This window comes from Cupressus sempervirens, chromosome 5 (genome assembly GCF_028749045.1).
Source record: "Cupressus sempervirens isolate cs-2001-9-10 chromosome 5, ASM2874904v1, whole genome shotgun sequence".
Classification (NCBI taxonomy): Eukaryota; Viridiplantae; Streptophyta; class Pinopsida; order Cupressales; family Cupressaceae; genus Cupressus; species Cupressus sempervirens.
Genome location: NC_143122.1, coordinates 941,352,261 through 941,373,910, shown reverse-complemented (window position 1 = coordinate 941,373,910; position 21,650 = coordinate 941,352,261). Strand labels below are relative to the sequence as shown.

Genomic DNA, 21,650 nt, shown 5'->3' with positions numbered 1-21,650 from the left:
ATATATAACAAGGTCTCAAAATATAAAGTATCTAAAACATAAATAAACTACTATAATGGGATAGGTTGAGGCCTCACAACATAGTACTTTGTGAAGGTTTTGCAAATGGGGTGCAAAAAGAGTGGGTTTAACCATGGAGGAAACTCTATAGTTAAGTGCGCTCAAGATGGAGTAGTACTAGGATGAGTGACCTCTCAGGAAGTCCTGATGCTTCACCTCTGTGAGCATCACCAAGATCCAATAAGTGCTAAGTGTGCCATTTATTCTCATGAGAGATGGGTTTGTGTTGAATCACTACTTACGAAGCATGGGTCAATGAGTTTGACTCAAAAACTACACAGTTAAATCTTGACAACAATATCACAATTTGACTTGCTATGGAAATATCTCCTACATACCAAACTCTACTTATCTAACCTCTGAAGTTAGCTTCAACTATCACACACACCAATATGTCAAATTTTTAATGTTGCCTCAAGTCTCATGACCATTTGAAAATGGCATCAAGAATGACAATAGGAAGGGATTGCATCCTTCTAGTCCTAATTTTGTTTGTATTTAGAGAGGAATGACAATCACTAAACAATAGCACCCCCCCCCCCAACACACACACCCCCTCTCTCTCTAAATAAATAATTTTACACGATTCCATTAACTAGTAACAAATTTTTTTTTCAGTTTCTATATCCTTCTTTCTCTCTTCCATCCTCCAAATACTTGACATAACTCTTCCACTAGAAATGCCTAACCCTTAATCTTCCATCATTTTGCACCAAGATTATCATCCACGTATGCATTTAGAGGGCATTGGAAAACTACCAAATAGGCTTGCATGACCCACATATCAGATTACTAAGAAAAAAGCTCAATAGTCATTAATGCTAAATGTGTCCATTAATAAAACACAATAGCTAAACCATATTGGCTTATTAAAGTTGGTCACTTAATTTGCCTTGGAGAATTGTAGAAAGTGATACCTATCAAGTGTCATGATCCCCATTAAGTCTTGTATTATCCCTCGGGATAAAAAAATGTATGGGCTAATTATTGTGTTATAGTTTTACTTTTAACTCATATGGGGGACATTACAGATCTAGTTAATCTTTTCGTTTTCCCTTTTGTTGACATCACATAAAAATGTTTGTTTTCAAAACATGTGAATTAGAATTTTTTATAAAAAAAATTACTAGAAGAATTATACTCATAGACAAATATCATATTGATACATATAAGCTACAACAATTACTACTAGCGATTGCATGTTTTTGTACATGCAATGATAAGTTGATAGGATGGAACGACAAATGAACATAATTAATAATGAGGTTTCTATTTTATAAAAAAACTTCACAAATTTTATGATCATTGATTTTCACATGTTTTTATTTTAACATATATTGATATATATATATTTTTAATTTAATTGAATAAATGTATGTGATTCCAAGTTGAATGCTTGATTAGGATTTGACAACATCACCAGAAAAAAATAGCCACCATGGACTTGGCAAACAATACACCAACTAAATGCTTGTTCAAACCAATCCTAGACATGGATTTAGAAGTGTCCCCTATAGTTGGAGAAAGCTATAGTCGATCGATCTTTGGCAACAACAAAGGTGTATCTATTATTTTCTTAAATGCATGATGCATTCCCATGTCGTATAAATTAAAGGCTTTAATAATGGTAGCCACGATCTCCAAATTATTAGGAAAAAAAATTCAACATTAATTCCGCATCCTTTTTCCATCTGCTAGTAACAATTTAAAACTTTGAGATCACAAAACATTAAATCTATTATATTCCAACATATATATCATTTTATTACTGTTGATTTGTTTTTCTCAATGTGATTACTATCTCTAGATTTGTATTTCCTCGATTACCTAAAACATTTTTGTTGTTTACCACAAATCTATTGCCTCCACTAAACTCGAAGGCCTTACATTTTGGTTGTCATAAGTACAATGAAATTTAAACTTGATAAAGTGAGAAATTCAGCATTTGACATTAGAAAAAAAAAGGAATTTATAAAAATTGCAGAAATAAAATTTCACATTTATTTAAACATTTAGCTTTTAGATAAATTTATTTCTCCCAACTAGATAGACCCACAAATCCCATATAAATTATAAACCTTAAAAGTTTAAAACCCTACTAAATACTCCTTTTAAAGAACCAAAAAAAATCTTAAAATCACACTTTAGACAGCTAACAAATAGACTAAAAATACACAATATATAAACGCATAGAAAATGCACTTTGTAGGGATGAAAAGTTACATGTATGACTAAAAACTAAAAAATAATTAAAGGTATATTCATAAAGATATTAATTTGTCCCCCTTTCAAGATAGATCTCTCTTGGTGCCCATATCCTTTCAGTTTTTCAAGAAAATGTGAGGAGAAAAGAGATTTGAAATTCAAATTTCTTGAATTCACTTTCCTTTGAAAAAATTAACCTCATTGCCTCCATTTTTTCCATGGTCTCTTTGTCTTCTACAATGGTTAGATTAGCAAAAAGGCAAAGGAAAATGATGATGGAAATGCTAAGAATATCTCTCCTTACTTTAATTTTTGCACTCTCAATAGAGAAAAAGTTAAGCAATCCAATTCCCAAACCCCCATTAACAAAGTTCTCTCTGTCCTCTAGAAATCTCTCTCATAAAGAAAATGATGCTTACAACAATCCAAATCCTCCAAAGCTCACAATACTAACAAATCTCCAGAAACAAGATAAGAAAAGAGTTCTGATAATGTTAATATTGTTGAAACAACGATGGTGATGATAATATAGGTGACATTGAGGAGGCAAACAAAAATTTAGGTGTGTCATTTCAACATTTCCTTTGGCTCAAGTAGTTCGCATAATGAGTTGGACAGAGATATCAACAAGGTGAACTACATTGGACATTGTTGCAACTGTTTAATGACAATCAATGCAACTTAGAAACTTGTTGGGGGAATTAATTTTAACTTTTTAGAAATTTCATTTTATCGAAAAAATAATCAAAAAATAAAAAATTGACAAAGACTTACAAATTTTTTGCTAAAAAAACAATTTTTGGGAGCAAAGCTCCCACAACAAGCCTATCAGCTTAATATCTCCCAATCCAAAGCCTAACACCACTTTGAGTAGTATTACCAAGCTTTCAAACTCACAACCCATGTTTGTTTCTTTTAATTATTACTACTCAATCTATGTCTCCTACACCACTTTAAATATTTATTTATGATTGGAAGAAAAAAAAAATGTTATAGATTTATTGATGCTCCATAAACATGTTCAAATGTTTTTTAATAATATTAGACAAATTTAGAAAGAATCACACCAAATTTAAAAAATAGGATTTGTTTCCTCTTTCTTTTATAAACGTGTAACATATATATTTTTTCTTTCTCCATATTATAATTTAGGCCCACAAGTATCTATGCAGGATCATTTATTACCACTAAAGCTCAAATTCAAATGATGTAGTTGAAGATTTTGTAAGCTTGAAACACTCTCTTCTAAAATTGCTCAATTTACCATGTTATTATTAACTTGTCATATGCTCATTACCTATTATTCATCCTTCTTAGGTACATAAAAGATCAACCATGATTGCATGTTAGATTTGACAACATCTAGACGACTAATCAATTGACTTATGTGCATACACATATAATTATCTACTATACAAATTGGTCTTACTACATGCCACATTAAAATAAATCATTGTTGTATATCATTTTTTCTTTTTTTAAATTTGGGACATGCCAAAATTATTCTCTTTCCATTGTGAAAGAGTAATCTATCTAAGTCAATAAAAAAATTATATAATGACCTTGAAATAATATAGTACCTCAAAAACTAAAATATTGAATGTCACGCTTACCATTTTATCAAAACCTACTATTATAATTCATTTCTATGTTTGAGTTGTTGATAATGATGCTTTGTGATTAACAAAATCTATACTAGGTCATTTTTAATCAATATAGGAATTAGTTAAGTACATCACAATCAAGCATTATTGTCCCAATCATATCATGACAATCATAAATCTTCATTAGCTTCTAAACCTTACTAATTATAAATGTAGATCAACTAATTGAATTTATCATGACACAATATACTATGGCGTAACTACTAAAATATAAGATTTATTACATTCATTTGAATATTCATGTGAGATGATGTAACCACATCATAGTCAAACACTAACATCCCAAGTATATCATTAAATTCATAATTTATCACTAGCTTCTATGCCCTCTAAATACAAGTAAAAACCCTATCATAACACAATATACTATGCTTCGACCACTAAAAAATACTATTTATATCATTCATAACCCTCAAAAAGTATATGATTAATTAACTTGAAAATAACCTAACTAGCATAGTTTTGAAAACAAATGATTCATTTAACAATGAACTTAGGTTGCATTCAATTGATACTAATAGCTTGAATGAAACAACTATATTTATGTGAAAGTGCACCAAGTTGTTGGTTAATTAAGTGCCCGCGTGATGAAATTAACACAAGGTTTCACAAAACTCGTATGTGTTATTTAAAATTTGAAATAACACACTCAGATTATGGCTTGGTAAAACTGAGACCAAAGTCTTCTAAAACGTGTGTTCATTTGTTTTGAAGAACTAAAATTTCTTTTTTAGTTCTTCATAACACATATGCATTATGAACTATATGCCCTTTTCTTTGGCCAAACTATGTCCATAGTTTTAAAGAACCTAGTCTTTCTTATCTAAACATGAAATTTCTAGACATATCTTAAATACCATTTACTTTACTTTCTTATTTGTGTGAGAGAGAGAGAGAGAGGGGGAGGGAGAGAGGGAACGAGGGATGATATATAACACAAGGAGGATAATTAGGGGTCAAAATAAATAAAGATGTTGATAGGGGAAGGAAGATGAGAGAGAGGAAACAAGAAAAGTCATGTATGTATAGACACACACACACACACACACACACACACACACACACACACACACACACACACACACACACAAGCATAGGCACATATTATATACATAAATCTATATGTATCTATAGTGTATGCTCAATATTTTTTTATGTCTTCATAGCCCTTGCATGTTATGAAAGATTTCAAAATGCACTTTTTTCTTTTCAAAGCCCGAGTAGGTTATGGAAAATTTAAAAATGTACTTTTTTCTACAAAATCGGAGTGGATCATTTTGCACATCAAAATTTGTATGAGTTTTGGCTTGGTAAGAGGATTGAAAAATGACCGTAGGGCTTGCAAGCTCATTTTCCCTCAATTTTTGTCCCTTTATACATTTTTTCATCTTCCAACATAATTTCTCAAATTTTTCATTACTAGGTTTACAAATGGTCAAGTGGGTATCTTTAAATTTACCACCATAATCTCACACCTTTTCTTAGCTTTTTGACAATGTTTAAAAAAAATATTTTTGGACAAAATCAACATAATAAACTTTAATTTTCTTTACCAGTGTCGTGACAATCCTCATAGACATATGTCTAACATTTTTAAATAATTTTTTATATACTTCACCAAATTCAAAATAAATTATATAGATTCTATACATTTTAAAACAAAAGAAGTTCCCATTTTTATTATTATTTGATATAAGTTATGCTCAACACACAAATAGGTACCATATTTTTAGGATGCAGTCACTTCAATAAATCATTAAAATAACTTAATGAAAAATAACCAAAAAAACAAACAACTTGATCTCTCTCTTAATTGTCATCAAACCAAAGGGTTTTGTAAAATACTAAACCTACTATATATTTTGTGAAGGACACAAAAATAGCTATGTTATATTTCTCAAATAAAATTAGGAGCAATTTTTCATGTGCAAGAGGTTTGACCCTTTTATTCTAATCCTATTTTTATTTTTTTTATAGTAATTTATAAACTAGACTCAAAGTACTACAATTATTATTCTTTGCACAACTCCTAATTTTGAGTGGATGACCCTCAAATATCTTTTTGAAGTTTTTATTTATTTATTTTAATAAAAAAAGTGGCTACTTATACCCTCATTTTTGCACACAGGCTTGGTACATTTACCCATACGTATGTATGTGTATTTGTCTATGACTATGTGTTTGTGCATACATGAGCGCATGTGTGCACACACACACATACATATATAAGTGCATATGGTAATTGATAGAAAAGATAAAGTGAACCAAGCAAAAATGCATGAAATGAAACAAAGGGTTAGAAGAATATTTACTTTGAGATGGAGAATGAAGAGAGTGCTAAAAATATAGGCAAGTTAAAGGGAAAAATGTATACTTAAATAGTATAAGGAAAACTTGAGTAGACAATTGTAAAGAATGATAATGTTCTCAATGTTACACTACTTTGTTACTCTCTTGCTATCTTCTTACTAAAGATAGAACAAAGATCATAACTCACAATAATCATGAACATTAAAATTGCATTTTCAAAAATTTGATCTCACCAACAAATAGTTTGGTGGTGAGATCAAATTTTGAATCAACTCCTTCCTTTAAAACAAAAAAAATGAATCCACATAAACCCAACATCCTTGTTGTACCACCCTAACATTGTTTATTACAAATACCAAGTGTACAAAGAAATACAAAAAACTGTTCAAAGAAGCATTTTGATCTTTTTGCGAAGTAAAAAATATTAAACCCAGAATGAATGAATGAATGAAGAATGAAGTTATTTTAATGACGTCCATAAGACCAGCTAGCCTATGGGACCTTGATCACGTTCTTTTCAAATGTTAGCCTGCCTGTTATGAATATGCTTTAAGAAGCTCATTGTTTTATGTAGTCTTGTTTCCTCAAAAATCTGGTGTAATTGACCCTCCTTCAAATTGTCCTCGAACTGCTCTTGGATATCTTGGTATGTCGCACACTCAAAGATGAAGTGTCATTCCGTTTCAACACATCCTTCACTGTAGTAGATGCATTTTCTTTCTTCCCAATCCTCCTTGGACACCGTCCACCTCCCCGTCTCACACCGTAAATGATGGGATCCCATTCGTAATTACGCCACTAACAACCTATATTTACCTTTCATATCTACACGAAGGTAATCTTTTATCTCATGGCACCACGTGGGGTTGAACCCTTTCACACAATGGACCTTTTTCTTCCCTATTTGTTTTGTCCACATGACCGCTTTAAATTTTTCTAACACAAATCTTTTTATCTCTTAATTGGTGTTAGGACGTTTCAATATGTTAATGTCCCACTTAATTAGCCATTTTTCATTTTGCTTCATCTATGTTTTCTTTCTTCGGGCTAGCCCTCTTCAACCACCAGTTTGGGCCATCGTTGCTTGTCCATATTTTCCACCTTGTTTAAATAGCTTAATAGATGTATAACTACAGAGGCTTCCATCGAGAACATCCCTGCTTCAGCCAAGAGGATCTCGTATGGTATAGATGATTTGACTTTAAGGTTAGTAGTGCTAATGTTCTTTTGTATTCTTTCTATTTGCTTCCATTTGTGGTTGGATAGGCTACTCCCCCAAACCTCACATCCGTATAACACAACAAGGGTTAATAGTCCAAAAAGAATCTTTTTGATTTTCCAAATCCCAAAGCTCCACCTGTTTTGTAGCAAAAAAGAAGCCCTACAACCCCTTATATTTGCTTAGCTCTACAAGTTTCCCAATTGAACTTCTTGTTAAAGTCTATGCCCAAGTATTTATACTCTTCCACAATCTCAAGAGTATGTCCTTCAAGTTGGAAGTCAACTTCTTGTTGTTTCTTTCTTAGAGAGAACACCATAACTTTGGTCTTGCTAGTGTTCACTTGCATCCCAACTTTGTGGCAAAAGCTTTCTAGAAGTTTTCAAGTGTTCTCTTGGATCCTCAACTGTTTGTGCAATTATATGAAGAAGAAATGTGGGTACTTCTATATTTAGGGTCAAGCTCATGAATAGGAAACCATTCACATAAACTAGGCAGCTATTAACATATTTTCTAAATGTGCCAAGCACCTATTTTCCTAATTAGAGCCAAAATTGAAACAAATTTTAGATCTATTTTGAACTGAACAATAAAACTATTCAAAACATATACTTTGTCCTCGACTCATTCAGAGAGGTTTCAGAGTAGTCGCTGTGGATTCGATGCAAACCAAGCAAAGACAATAGTTAAATTTGTCGATCGGCATAAACTTTTTCGAAAACAGGCTCTCATTAAATTGTCTTGATTAAGAAAGACTGTAGAAATAAAGTCCAAAATGTGAGTCACAATACAGGTAGACTAAGAAAGGCGGCAGACCTTAGGTATTACCACCTTCGAAATATGCAAAATAGCGTTGATCCCGCTTTTGGACGTTGATATCGACCCCTGTCAAGCTTCTAAATTTTTTATTGTGCAAATATCAAGTCATTGTATTATTGTCTGTCTTGTGGCATTTGTCTGTTACTTACGAGTTCGTATGGCAGGCTTCCGTTTCTAGTCTCTCTGCAGGTCTTATTGGAAAAACAAATATTACAATGGATAAGTCAACCACATAATCTTGTGGTTTATGGCGGGGTCTGAAATAATTTGAACCAGACACCCAGCTTTAAAATGTGTTTAGGTCCCTTTCAATTTCATCGAGTTTTTGATGAGCAGGGAAGAAATGATAAGATGTTATTGAATTGATTTTGGTAGTTCATATAAGAGGACGAGATTGGTGTTGTGCATGGCAAATCATAGGTTTCAGCTTCAAGAAGAAGTGAAGTTTGAGAAGTACTGTTATATTCTTATAGCAGTTTGTATGTGCTTTGGATCTGTAAATGTCCGGAGAGCAACTGCCGCAAATACAGGTATTTATTTTTGTAGAGTAATTGAATGTTTTATTTACTTGGGCCAGAATTCGTTAGATGGAAACTGTCAATTACTACGTAGCACCCAAAACCGGGTTTTCTTTGACATTGTTTTATTCATAAAAAATTATCATTCTGGAAAGACATTACATGCTTGATCAATGCTTAACTATCAATATTTAGTATTTACCCAAAACTGAGTATTCTTTATTAGAATTTTGTTATCTAAAGGGGAGCTACCCATGCTTAATCCAAAGAACAGGGAGGTGGAAGACAACCCAATTAAAGATTATGATTATAACATCCCAATATCCTGAGGAGACAACTCTTGATGGACCAGATGGAGGTTCAATCCATATTGTAGAAAATCCTAAATCCGAGAGGTAGCCTGTGGCTCAGGACCAGAGTACCTAAGAGTTGCCCACATGCCTAGATATTTTTTTTTCAAACTGGGAGAAATGAATTCTGTATTGACCTCCAAAAGTATGCAAATTGCCCATTTCAGGCAGCCTGCTGTAATTGCCTTTTTGATGATTATGTCCCACCTTCCCGAAGTTTTTAGGAAAATATTTGTGGTGGCTGCCTTTAATTGAATTTGCAACTTCTCTAGTGGTTTAGGAGAGGTTTGCCCATTTTTGACATGGGTTTTTAATCTATCAGCAGAGTGCAATGCTGGGAAAAAAAAGAAGAGAGTTCGTGACAGAGGTTTCTTTTTAAAGGCTTTTTTGGATGATTGCAGAGATCTGGAAATAATCCTGGTCTGATGAAAAATGAGATAAGATTTGGAGAGTTTTATAAGATTTCTTTTTCCGATATATGGTATTATCTATTTTTATCTTCAATTACAAATTTATTATTAGGATTAACCAGAGACAAAAATAACAATTACATGCAAATTAACCAATATCAAAAAATAATAAATCGCATAGAAGAGAACACAAGACACAAAGATTTAATGTGGTTCACCCAATCCTTGGGCTACATCCACCAACAACAAGTCCACTATTATTATCATTCAATGATTGCAATTCGCAATCTCTTACAGCTCAATACCGCCACAAGAAGCTACAATATCATCATACATTATGAAATCCCTAACCCTAAGCTATTTTATACAAGCTTTTTGCTGCTTACAAAATTAAGGCTAGAATAAGTTGTCCAATAGAACAATAGCAGCCGACACCTTTTACAATAGTAGAGTCATTTTTGGCTATGGGCCAAAACCCCCACAGGGGCATTGCTCCTCGACTCTACCTTGTATTACAACAGGGAATGCACATGGGGTGCTGCCCCCAAACCTCCGTAAAAATAATATGGGGGGAAACTACGTCGAATAAACCTCCGAGTCTAATTTGGCTCCACATCACAACAATCTCCCACTTGAAGACTAACCAGACTCCACAATAATAACCTCCCACTTGGAGACTGATCATAACATTGCTAAACCTATATCTCCCATTGGAATATCAAACCACCCTGGACTCTACTTTTTTTTATTTTGTCCAGTCTAGAAGACCAACCGAAGGTGAAGAGGAGTTCAACTTCTCCCTTGTGTCTGCCTTTGTAAACATATCTGCTAGATTATCATTTGTATGTATCTTCTCCAGCTTTAACAAGCCATCATCCAAAATTGACTGAATGAAATGGTACCGCAACTGTATGTGTTTTGTCTTTATGACACTCTGACTATTTGTAAACAAATAATTATCCCTTTGTGGGCGTCATAGTTCGTCCATGAAGAGCTGAAGTGATGTCATCTACTTGGCTGCCTCTGTATTAGCAGCAGACTCTGCCTTTGTAGTAGATAAAGCATTAACCTTCTGCAACTAAGAAATCCAACTCACTGTTGTCCCACCAACAATAAATATATAACTTGTAGTACTCCGCCTAGTATCAATATCTCCTGCCAAATCTGAGTCAACATAGAACTGAAGCATAAGGTACCTTGGACATCTTAGCCCATTTCTTTAGTCAATTTTTAATGACCAGGTAAAGGTGTGCTGATAGCTTTAACATTCTTCATAGAGAAACATTGCAACACCTTCTCAATATAATCAGCCTGAGATAATGTCAAGTCTCTGTACTTTCTATCTTTGCAAATTTGCATACCAAGGATTTGTTTTGCTGCCCCCAAATCATTCATAGCAAATGAATGTGTTAATTATTCTTTTAACCCCTTAATGTGATCCATGTTAGACCTAGCTACAAGCATATCATCAACATATAAACATAAAATAAAGTAGCTGTCATCATCCAACCTCTTAGAATAAACACAATGGTCAGAATGCCACTGAGTGTAACCATGCTCATGCATAAAATTGTCAAATTTAAGATACCATTGCCAAGGTGTTTGTTTTAAACCATTTAAACTTTTCTTCAACCTGCACAATCAAGTTCTCCTTACCTTTTACCTCAAATCCCTGTGGCTGTGCCATATATATCTCTTCATCCAAATCACCATGAAAAAAGACTGTTTTAACATCAAGCTGCTCCAAATGTAAATCTTCAGTAGCCACAATACTTAAAACAATATGAATAAAAGTCATTTTAACAACAGAAAAATATCTCATCAAAATCAATGCCCTTTTTCTGTGTAAATCCTTTTACCACTAACTTGGCCTTAAATCTTGTCTTACCTCCATCCTCTTTTTTTAACTTATAAACCCATTTATTATGTAAAACTTTTTTACCGGTAGACAACTTGCATAAATCTCAAGTCTTATTTTGCAGCAAGGAGTCCATTTCTTCTGTCATTGCCGACTCCCACTGAATCTTTGTATCCACTTGCACAATTTCATAATAACATTCAGGCTCACTAACATATGTTAATAAAATAGAATACAAAGAGGGAGAAAATCTGTCTAGAGGTCTACTTAGCTTTGTTGACCGTCTAAAATTCACTGGGGGGTGTGGTATTTCTTTTTGTGGTTGTTGCAGAGCATGAAGAACAATTGGAACATCATCCTTTTGAGTATATCCAACACTACATAATCATTTTCTTTCTTCACATGCTGCTGCAAGAGATCTTTGTACAACACTTTCTCATTGACTATGACATCCCCGCTTCGTACAATTTTATGATTTTCAAAATCCCAAAGCCTATAACCAAATTTATCAATGTCATATTCAACAAATATACATTTCTTTGACTTAGCTTCCAGCTTGGTTCTATTTTTAGAATCTATATGTCCAAAAGCTTCACAACCAAAGGTTTTGAGAAAAGAATAACTCACCTTCTTACCAATCCATGCTTTTTTTGGAATACCACAACTCAAAGGAGTAGAGGGACCTCTATTAATCAAATATACAACAGTATTGATAGCCTTCATGCACATGTTTAAGGGAAGCCTAGCATGCAACCTCATGCTCCTTGTATGCTCCATTATTGTCTTGTTCATTTGTTCAGCCACTCCATTTTCCTGTGGAGTCCTTCGAACAAATTTTTGTCTGTGAATACCATTAGTGGAGCAATAATCTTCAAATTCATAATTGCAATACTCACCACCATTATTAGATCTGAGACATTTTAATCTTTTACCAGTCTCATTTTCAACCAAGCATTTCCATTTCTGAAAAGCTTGAAATACATCAGATTTCTGTCTAAGGAAATAAACCCATACTTTTTTAGTTGCATCATCAATGAATGTAATATAATAATGAGAGCCACCAAGGGAAGATACCTGAGCTGGTCCCTATACATCTGTATACACAAGCTCTAATTTCTCATTTTTCTTTTCCTTCCCACTCTTCACAAAACTCACTCTCTTTTGTTTTCCATACACACAACTTTCAGAGAAATCCATATTGACACATTTTAGACTTGGTAAAACTTTCTCTGAATGGAGTAATTTCATACCTTTTTCACTCATGTGCCCAAGTTTGTTGTGCCATAACGTTGTGTTAGAACTTAAAACAACTATTTGTTCTCTTTGCCCAACTGCAGCAACTGTTCCTGAACATTCGTTTTTCCTTGAAACAATTAAAGGAACAATATGACCTGTACAAAGATATAAGGTGCCTACTTTCATACCTTTTGCTACTACAAGGGAACCTTCCAATTTTTGTCATTAAAAGTAATTACACAACCCTCATCACCTAGTTGCCTTGCTGAAATTAAATTTCTACTCAACATTGAAACATGTCTTAGCTCTCGTAGTAGTCAGTGGTTCCCATTCTGCAACTTAATCTTAATTTTCCCTTTCTAACAAATCCTAACAGGGTTCATTATCCCCCAAATAAACAAGCCCAAAATCTCCTTGGACATAATCTAGGAAATAACCTCTATGGGGAATAGCATGAAATAAGGCCCCTAAATCTAAAACCCATGAATCATCAACACTTTCCAAATAAAGAAGAAAAATATCCTCTTCGGATTTATTACTTACCACATTTGCCTCCTTGTTTCCTTCTTATTTATCTCTTTCATTATTCTTTCGAGTTAACCATCTTTCTTCTTGTGCCCTAGTTTTCTACAGTACCAACAATCTTTTGGTCCTCTTGATTGAGACCTCTTCCCCTTTGATTTTCTTCTTGATTTTCCACGATTTTCAGAATTGTTTCCTCTCTTAGTCGTTCTGCATCTGCTTTGTGCATTCAAAACACTTCATGATGTAGATCCACCTGAGCTTTTTCTATGAGTTTCCTCACTCAGAATAACACCAATCACATAATCAAATTTTAAGGTATTAGACCTAGAAACAAAATTAGTTACAGCCATGACTAAGTCATTCCAGCTTTCAGGCAAAGAACACAAAATCAAGAGAGCCCTAATTTCTTTATCAAAATTAACATTCATTGAAGATAATTGACTAGTAACCATATTAAACTCATTTAAATGATCTGCAATAGATCCACCTTTCGCCATCTTCATATTAAAGAAATGCTTCGTGAGAAATATCTTGTTTGAAGCGGAGGGCTTTTCATATAGTTTTGCTAGGGTTTGTATCAACTCTTCAGCCGTCTTTTCTTTTGTAATATTAAACACCACGATTGCACCAGGCATAAACGTATACTTCCAAGTTCCAAGTGCCTTTCTGTCCAAAATCTCCTAGCCCTTATCTGTCATAGTGGTTTGTTTCTTAACTTTTCCTTGTAATGACCGCCATAAATCCTTCTGATAAAGATAGTCCTCCATTTGCATCTTCTATAACTGAAAGTTTTGCCCATTTTTCCAATCTGCTCCACGTAGCACCACGATTACACCTTGGATAATGTCCTGTACACCATCCTACTCCACATTGAGACTGACCAATAAAGCCACCCTACAGTCCAACTTTTTACTCCTCAGAGTTGTGCCAAACAACTCCTACGCCTCGCAGCCCATCTGCACACTATTCTTAAATGTACCCAATACTGCCATCTTCACTTGAGTTACATTCTCATGAACCCACAACACCTTGTTGCACCATGTCCACCTTTGCATTATGGCCTTGTGAGACCATACCACATCTTGACTTCCACAACCAAGTTCCATTGCTGAAACATAAGTGAAGATTAACTTGTAGGTAGAGGAATCTTCTTTTGTTTTTGGTATCAAAGCATCATAAGGTGTTGGGAATAAAGAATTCATGAAAAGAGTTTAAGTAGTTTAGAGAAGAGTTATGGCTATCTTTATGGATGCAAAGCTAGAGTTATTTTGTGATGTGAAAAAGAGGATAATCGAGTTGGAAGGAGAAACAAGGCAAAGGAAGAAGCAAAATCAAACAAAAGACTAGCAAAAGAAACCATCAAAATTGGAGATATAATAGGCAGAATTATGGTAGTTTGAATAGGCAGAATTATGGTACATGTTAGAGCCAAACGAAGCATGCAATAATGGGAAGACAAGAAAAGAAACAAAGATACATCATAGGCGTTCAAGGTTTTTGCATTAGTGAAAATGAATGCTAAGAATGAATACTTACCTTGTGATAAAGTATTTCTTTTAAAATGGGAAACTGGAAAATCGAGGATTAGCCGATCAACAAAACTACTAAAATAGGGGTAAAAATAAATCCTTTTTGGAGAAGGTAGAATTATTAGTGGATGGAAGGCCTTTAGATGTAATTTGCAAGGGGTTTGAGAGAGAAGATACATGAAGGGGATGTAGATGAAGAGGATGATTTGGTCAAAATTGTTGAGCTATGTTACTTCAAAGAAGTGGAAAACATTGATGACTACAATGGGAGAGGAGAAGAATTTGAAGATTGCAATGAAGAATAATGAAACTTATCAATGGAGGTGGCCCAAAATGTAGGAACTATGGAGTTGTCCACATAGGAGATGAAGCTATAACAAACTTGTAGATTATTGGTGACCATATGTTATAAATTCATATTGATTTTAGATAACACATCAAAGGAGAAGCTGGGAGGATGTCTTCAAAATCCCATAATTGATGAAAAAAGAGAAGATCATCTCATTCATAGAGAAGAAATGAGAATGATTAAAGGAAGTAGAGGGATATACATATTTTGTGCATCAAATCTGTGAAAGAGTTGTCTTTTGTGCAATCAAAGCTTTATATACATCAAGCAGAGCTAGGAAACAAATACTTCATCCTAAAAGAGGAAAAAAGCTGAAGAAAATAATGGTAGAAATAGTGACTGAATAAAAAGTTTCCTTTTAAAAGGTTGGACAAGCAATGAAAAGGTTCATAATGTCTTTATTGGATGAGAACTGCATAAAATTAGGAAAAGAGGAGGAAAAGAAAATAGCGAAGGATATTTTTTTGCATTCCCCATGTAAGCCACTTTCAAAGTAAGAATTGCTAGGGAAAGATAACTGAAATAAGAATAAATATAAGAATTAAAAACTAAGAAACTCAAGAAGGTCAAAGAACATACCGACCATCTTTTTGGGAAATAGAATAACTCAAATGCAGCAAATATCGTGAAAGGAGACCAAGTAAAGGCGAGGGCACAGGTATTTGGAGGAAATAAAAGGGTTCATGTTCCATGTTGTTATTGAGTAGTATTATACCCATCTCCTCATTAATCACATCTTTGGGACAAAAGTAAGGAATGACATATACAAATGAGGGATTTAAGACAATTTTGTGATTTTGAATTTGAAAAAAGGGTATATTTTCCTTGGCATGGTGGAAGTGTAGGAGTTAGAGAAGAAGCGGGAATGATAAGGTAGCAAGAGGATGGCGGAGTGTAAAATTATAGGTGTTTGATTGGCAAAAGGAAGAGTTAGGAGATGAGAAGGCATGAGAACTTTTGTAGGAACCCCATCTTCAATTTGACGTCATCCATGCTAAATGATTGGTTTTATAGTTTAAGTTGTGTTGCTATACACAAGGTAAATTTAGACACAAAAATGGAAAACATAGATAAGATGTGGGAGTTGTTTGACACAATGCCTAAAAGAGATGTGACCACATGGTATGTTAGGGTGGCATAATATTGTCCACAAGGTTTGTTGAGAAGGCCTTAGAAACTTTAAATTAAGGGAGAGGAACGTATAGCAGAGTGGGGTACGAATACATGGGATGGTAGTGGGATAAACTGAACCCTATAGTGGTGTATTAAAAGAGTCATGCTAGTACTTATTGCCAAAAAAATTTCATTAAGTTTTTAAAAAAAACCAATCATGTCATGCCACATCAGTGTACCAGTAAACGTGACTCAGTGGACAATTATTGGTCTTACTTTTTGGGGGATCATTTTGGACACTTAAACAAAAAAGCATGTTGACGTGGCATTATATTTGACTATGGACGTGAAATAATTATTTAAAGTAGGAGACTTGATAAGTCGATTGCTATACAAAAATTGCTAGTGATTTAAAATATCCTATAGGATTTTGAGAAGTACAAAGTTAGAGTGCACCACTATAGGTCCCTCTCCCTTAAATAAAAACTAGCTCCCTACCTTCCTATGGTCAAAGTGGATCTTGAGAAGAGGCTATGGATACCACTTACCTAAAAGAGTTCTTTGTTACATGTAATACAAAAGCCATCCTATCAGCACAACCTTGACAATATTTATGCATAAAATTCTATAGACAAGTTATGCACAAACTCTCTTGAATGATTTCAAATTGTGATTGATTCTCTTTATTTATATTGTGTTAATTGGATGTGAAGTTTCTTACAGTTTCTAAATACCTAATGACAGAGAGAACTTGCGGACTAACATATTGATATCTATTCAAATTCATGTTCATTAATCATTGATAAGATTTGTAAACCTATCTATATATGGTTATTAATGTGATAAGTAGTGTAAATCACTTGAAAACATTGGTAACTAGAGTACCACTGTACATGATACCTAGAGTAACAAAAGTCGATGACCTTGTATTAGGGCTTGTATGATGGCCTAATCTGTACATATACTCTAGATCTATTGCTGACATGAATTAACAAATCTCCTTTGACTATGATGAATAATTAAAGCTCTTTATTATTTTGTGGTATTTATGATACAAAGGCATGCACCAAATAGTAACATCAGGTTAATCTTGAATTTTTGTATTTAAGGTGAAATATAATCAATTGTAAGAAGTTTTGTTAACCACAATATAAGCGCGTTGAAGATAAGTATCCTCATGGGACGCTCTTCCAAACTATTGCAAAGGAATAATCCTACCATCACAAAATTTTGTATGGTCTTGTTTTAAATTAAAGGTTATGACCAACTTGCTGATTATCATTATCTAGAGCAATAATGATTAGTTGTCCTTTTTCCAATCATATAACATGCTCAAAGTGCTAAAGAATTTTTATGATCAAGGTTGGGATTATGAAGTTGGTTGTCTAGAAAAGACCGATTACATCACTTAGAGTCATTATTAGGCGTGACAAAGGTGTGAGGATCTTTGACCAATAAACTATGTGATACAAGGGCTAATAGGGCAGTTGATTAGGAAGCATTTTGATAGATTTAACTCTATGTCAACTATTAATTGACTTGAGACTTTGTGTTAAGAATATCCATCCTTATGCAAGAGCCTATAACACAACGGTAGATTGTGAGCCTCTTATCTAAGAGGTCTTGGGGTTTGAGTCTACTCGAATTTAATAAATAATAATAATTAATCACAACAAATAATAAAAATTAATCTTGGCTTTGGCCTATTACTCATAAAAAAAGAAGAAATAATATCCATCCTTAAAATAATCTTAAACTAAGAACCATTCATACATTCAAGATATTAAATTGCGAGGATTATTCATCGATTTTACATACCTTGCATAGGTGTTGTTGCATTGGATTGCCTACTAGTCAGTTAATTGTGGATTTTGAAAGAAATGATTTAAGTTTGTGATGTTTCTATATCTTATGATCACTAAAATTTAATATGTGATCTGAGTTGCAATCCTATTGCTGCTCTAGCAAATTACTTGTAAATAACCATTAGTCATATTAGATATAAGTGGGAATTTGTGAATATTGGATTGCACATAAGGTAAATGAAATTAGTAGTTCAAGATAATTATTGTATTTGCTATTATAATTGAGTGTATATCATCCTATGGGTGATGTAATGGATTTAATACTGCTAATTATCTTGGGCACAACTTGGGTATTGATCATGTTTAAAGAAACTTTATAATTATAGTTGTAAGCCTTTCAATGTTTGGATAACTTCTATATGAACTCAATGCATGATGTGTTCTAATTAAGTGTGAGGTCATAATATGGTATGAGTATGGTGCTTCATATTTCCGAATCATATTGTCATAAGAAATCACACAAAACCTTTTTAAGGCTTTCATAATTGTTGCATTATGAAGATGTTTTAGAAATCAATGTCTTATGATCTAATGCGATTAGATTTATTTTCTATCGATGTTGCTATTATGCATTTTTTTGTGTATGGATTCCAATCTGATCATCTATCCTTCTAAGATACTATTGTCTAATGTATGTTATCATGATGTAGGATATTTTAATGCTTGAATGCTATAAAGATATTTGTTAACTGGGACCCTATTGATGTGAGTTTTGTGACCACTCTAATGTGCATAAATACCAAGTATTCTATCCTCTCTTGAATGAAGAAAATTCAACTGCTAAACAATGTAACAAATATGTGATCAAATGAAGAAACCCCAAGGTTTACAATGCGAACAAGTGACCTTTTATTAGACACAACCCAATTTAATGATGTGATTTTCTTGTAGTCACGTTGGGACTTACACTATTTATTTATGATAACATGCCAACTTTTCAAATGTGTCATGTCCCCTTTTTTAGCTCTATTTAGTAGGACGTGGGAGTTAGCCTATCAGGGAGTCTCATAGGCTAGCAGTGGTGTTTAGAGACTCAGTCAAGGTATACGGTGTTCGGATCTGGAGTTTCAAACAGTAGGAGGGCAATTGAGAGCAGTTCCTTAATTGTAGGAGGAGTCTCCTACATTTTAGGAGGTGGAGATGGGTTATAGTCTTGAGTCTCTACAAGACCATTCTATGGTTTCAGTTTCGGGAGATTCGGAGACGTTCCTATTTTTTAGGAGTATCCCTAATTTTGAGGGATGAGACTGTTAGTTATTTCAGATTATCCGACATCAGTCATAGGAGGTGATGAGTTCACTTTCACCTTGTAGAGGTGTTTTGGCTATCAGTTTGCTATTTGCTAAATATTTTAATATATTTAAATATTCTCCTAAGTTAGCATTTTAATAATTTAAATAAGGCTAAGTTATAGCCATTTTGGAGTAATAAGGGGTTTTTTGGCCTCATCTGGGTGAATTTCCCTTGGTGTAATAGCTCGTTGGAAAGGTCTTGAACTTTTCTAAATATTTCTCTTTTGACTCAGAGCATTTTGGTGAACAATTTTCTTTCTATTGGGAAAAAGGTCATTTTCTAGATACTTGACCACTTTAAAAATGAGAAATATATTATTTTATAACCCAACACCACATGGAGACACTTTTAGGGTTCAAGCTAAGTTTGGTGGGTTATAAGGAGGTAAAGACAAAGTTCAAAGGCATTATTGGCATATTACATCTTGGCTTTGTGTTTTGGGCTTTGATTGAGCTTTCAGCATTTGGGATGCCAAACCCACTTGCTTTTCCTGTTCGGGACGTAGCCCCCAAAACAGTGGTTTGGATTCTTGCAGTCAAAAGCACCTTGGAGATTGTGCATTGTTTCTTCTGGGGAAGGCAGTGCTGAGTTGGAGTTTTAGTTGGGGTTTGGGTATTTTACCCACGTGTGGGCACTTTGCAGCTGTATGGCCGCGCCTAACAGCCATCTACTTTTCCACGTACAGCATTTGAGAGTTGGATTCTGGCCGTAGCTTCCTTCTGGGCTCATATTTCACCTTCATGCCTTCAGGTTGGCTTTATTCTTGGTTGTAATCATCTGGATATTATTGTAAATCTTCATCTGGTTACATAGTAGGCGTATATTCAAAAAATCAGCTTGAAGCGACTTTGCTTTAAATGTATTTGGAATACATTTTCAAAACTGGTTCATGTTATTGTACTTCTGTTATTACTTATTGAAAAATCATCAAAAATATAAAACAATCAAACCCTTCTGCAACTTTTGTCTAGCTCTGCAAGAAAAAATAAACAGGAAAAATAAATTTAAAAATATAAAATTACAGCAGATTAGCGGAAGAGATCCATCAAGGATCTTTCAGTGGTATCAGAGCTTACATCCTGCCAGCCTACAGGGTTTGTGAGAAATTGTCACAACAGATTTCAACAAAAGTTTTGATAATTCATTTCAACATTTGAGTACTGGCTAAAAAGTTTTGATAATTCATTTTGGCATCTAGGTATTGGATAAAAAGTTTTGATAATTCATTTTGACATCTGGGTGCTAACTAGAAAGTTTTGATAATTCATTTTGGCATCTTGGTAGTGGATCAAAAGTTTTGATAATTCATATTAACATCTAGGTAGTCACTAGTTGGTGGATTGAATACAAATCTATGCATCCAAAAGCTGAGATACACAAATTTCATACGCGCAGGAGAGCTCAACTTGAGCAAGGGTTTGGAATAGACCAGGAACCTATTATGGCAGAAGAACAGGTGGGCAGCAGAGGGAATCAGGATGATGAAGAGAGAGAGATGGTGCGGACCCTATTCACTACTCAGCCCAGGATTGCCCAGGCTTTAGACAGATTACAGGATACCTTGGAGCGGTTAGAGATGGGTGGACACAGAGGCAGGCAGAGTAGATCAGTTTCAGTGGCTGGTAGTCAGCACAACGATCAGTCCCATTCTTCAATTGGGAGCTCCCTTCATTCCTCTAGGTGGCATCGCCATCGTACACCTACTATGAATAGACCATTGCTTCCTCAGTTCAGACCAGGTGAACAGCCAGCATAGGTGGAATCACCAGAGGTGGGGTTCTAGGAGTCAGTTTTGGCGGCCACAACTGAGTGGAGAGCTCTACCCCCTGAGGTTAGGGACATCTTCCCTCTTCCCCAGTGTTGTGCACAGCATAGAGATACAACTAGGTTTAGGGGAGATCATGGTTATAGACCATCACAGCAGCAACAGAACTATGACCTCTATAGAGCTACTGGGAAGATTACATTGGCTACATATAATGGCTCAGGAGATACGAGTGCACGAGCTTGGGTTCACAAGCTGGATATATATCTTTCATTACGGCCCATGCCTGAGCGTGAGGCTATTCAATTTGTTGTGTTGCATCCAGAGGGGATTGCCTATGATTGGTGGCACCATGGATTGGTCACCCAAGATCACGCCTTAGTACATTCCTATGTTGAGTTCATTGAGCGACTTATTACACGGTTTGACTGTAAGGATACAAAACTTTACTATAGAGAGTTGGCTCATCTGAGACAAACTGGTCATGCAAAAGCTTATATTAATGAGTTCCAGCGCATTGTCGTTATGGTACCTGTTATGCCCCAGAAGTGTAGTGTGATGC

The 21,650-nt window shown here is 34.4% G+C and overlaps 1 protein-coding gene across 1 annotated transcript in view; it reads left to right on the top strand.

The window, feature by feature from the left end:
* The first annotated feature begins 8,055 nt into the window (after positions 1 to 8,055).
* The window catches only part of LOC149559071 (putative L-type lectin-domain containing receptor kinase V.2), a 34,839-nt gene continuing 21,244 nt past the window's right edge, over positions 8,056 to 21,650 (top strand). The window contains exon 1 of the mRNA XM_089833024.1: positions 8,056 to 8,807. Coding sequence (XP_089689150.1) covers positions 8,684 to 8,807 — 124 coding nt within the window. The 5' untranslated portion in view covers positions 8,056 to 8,683. The remainder of the gene's footprint in view (positions 8,808 to 21,650) is intronic.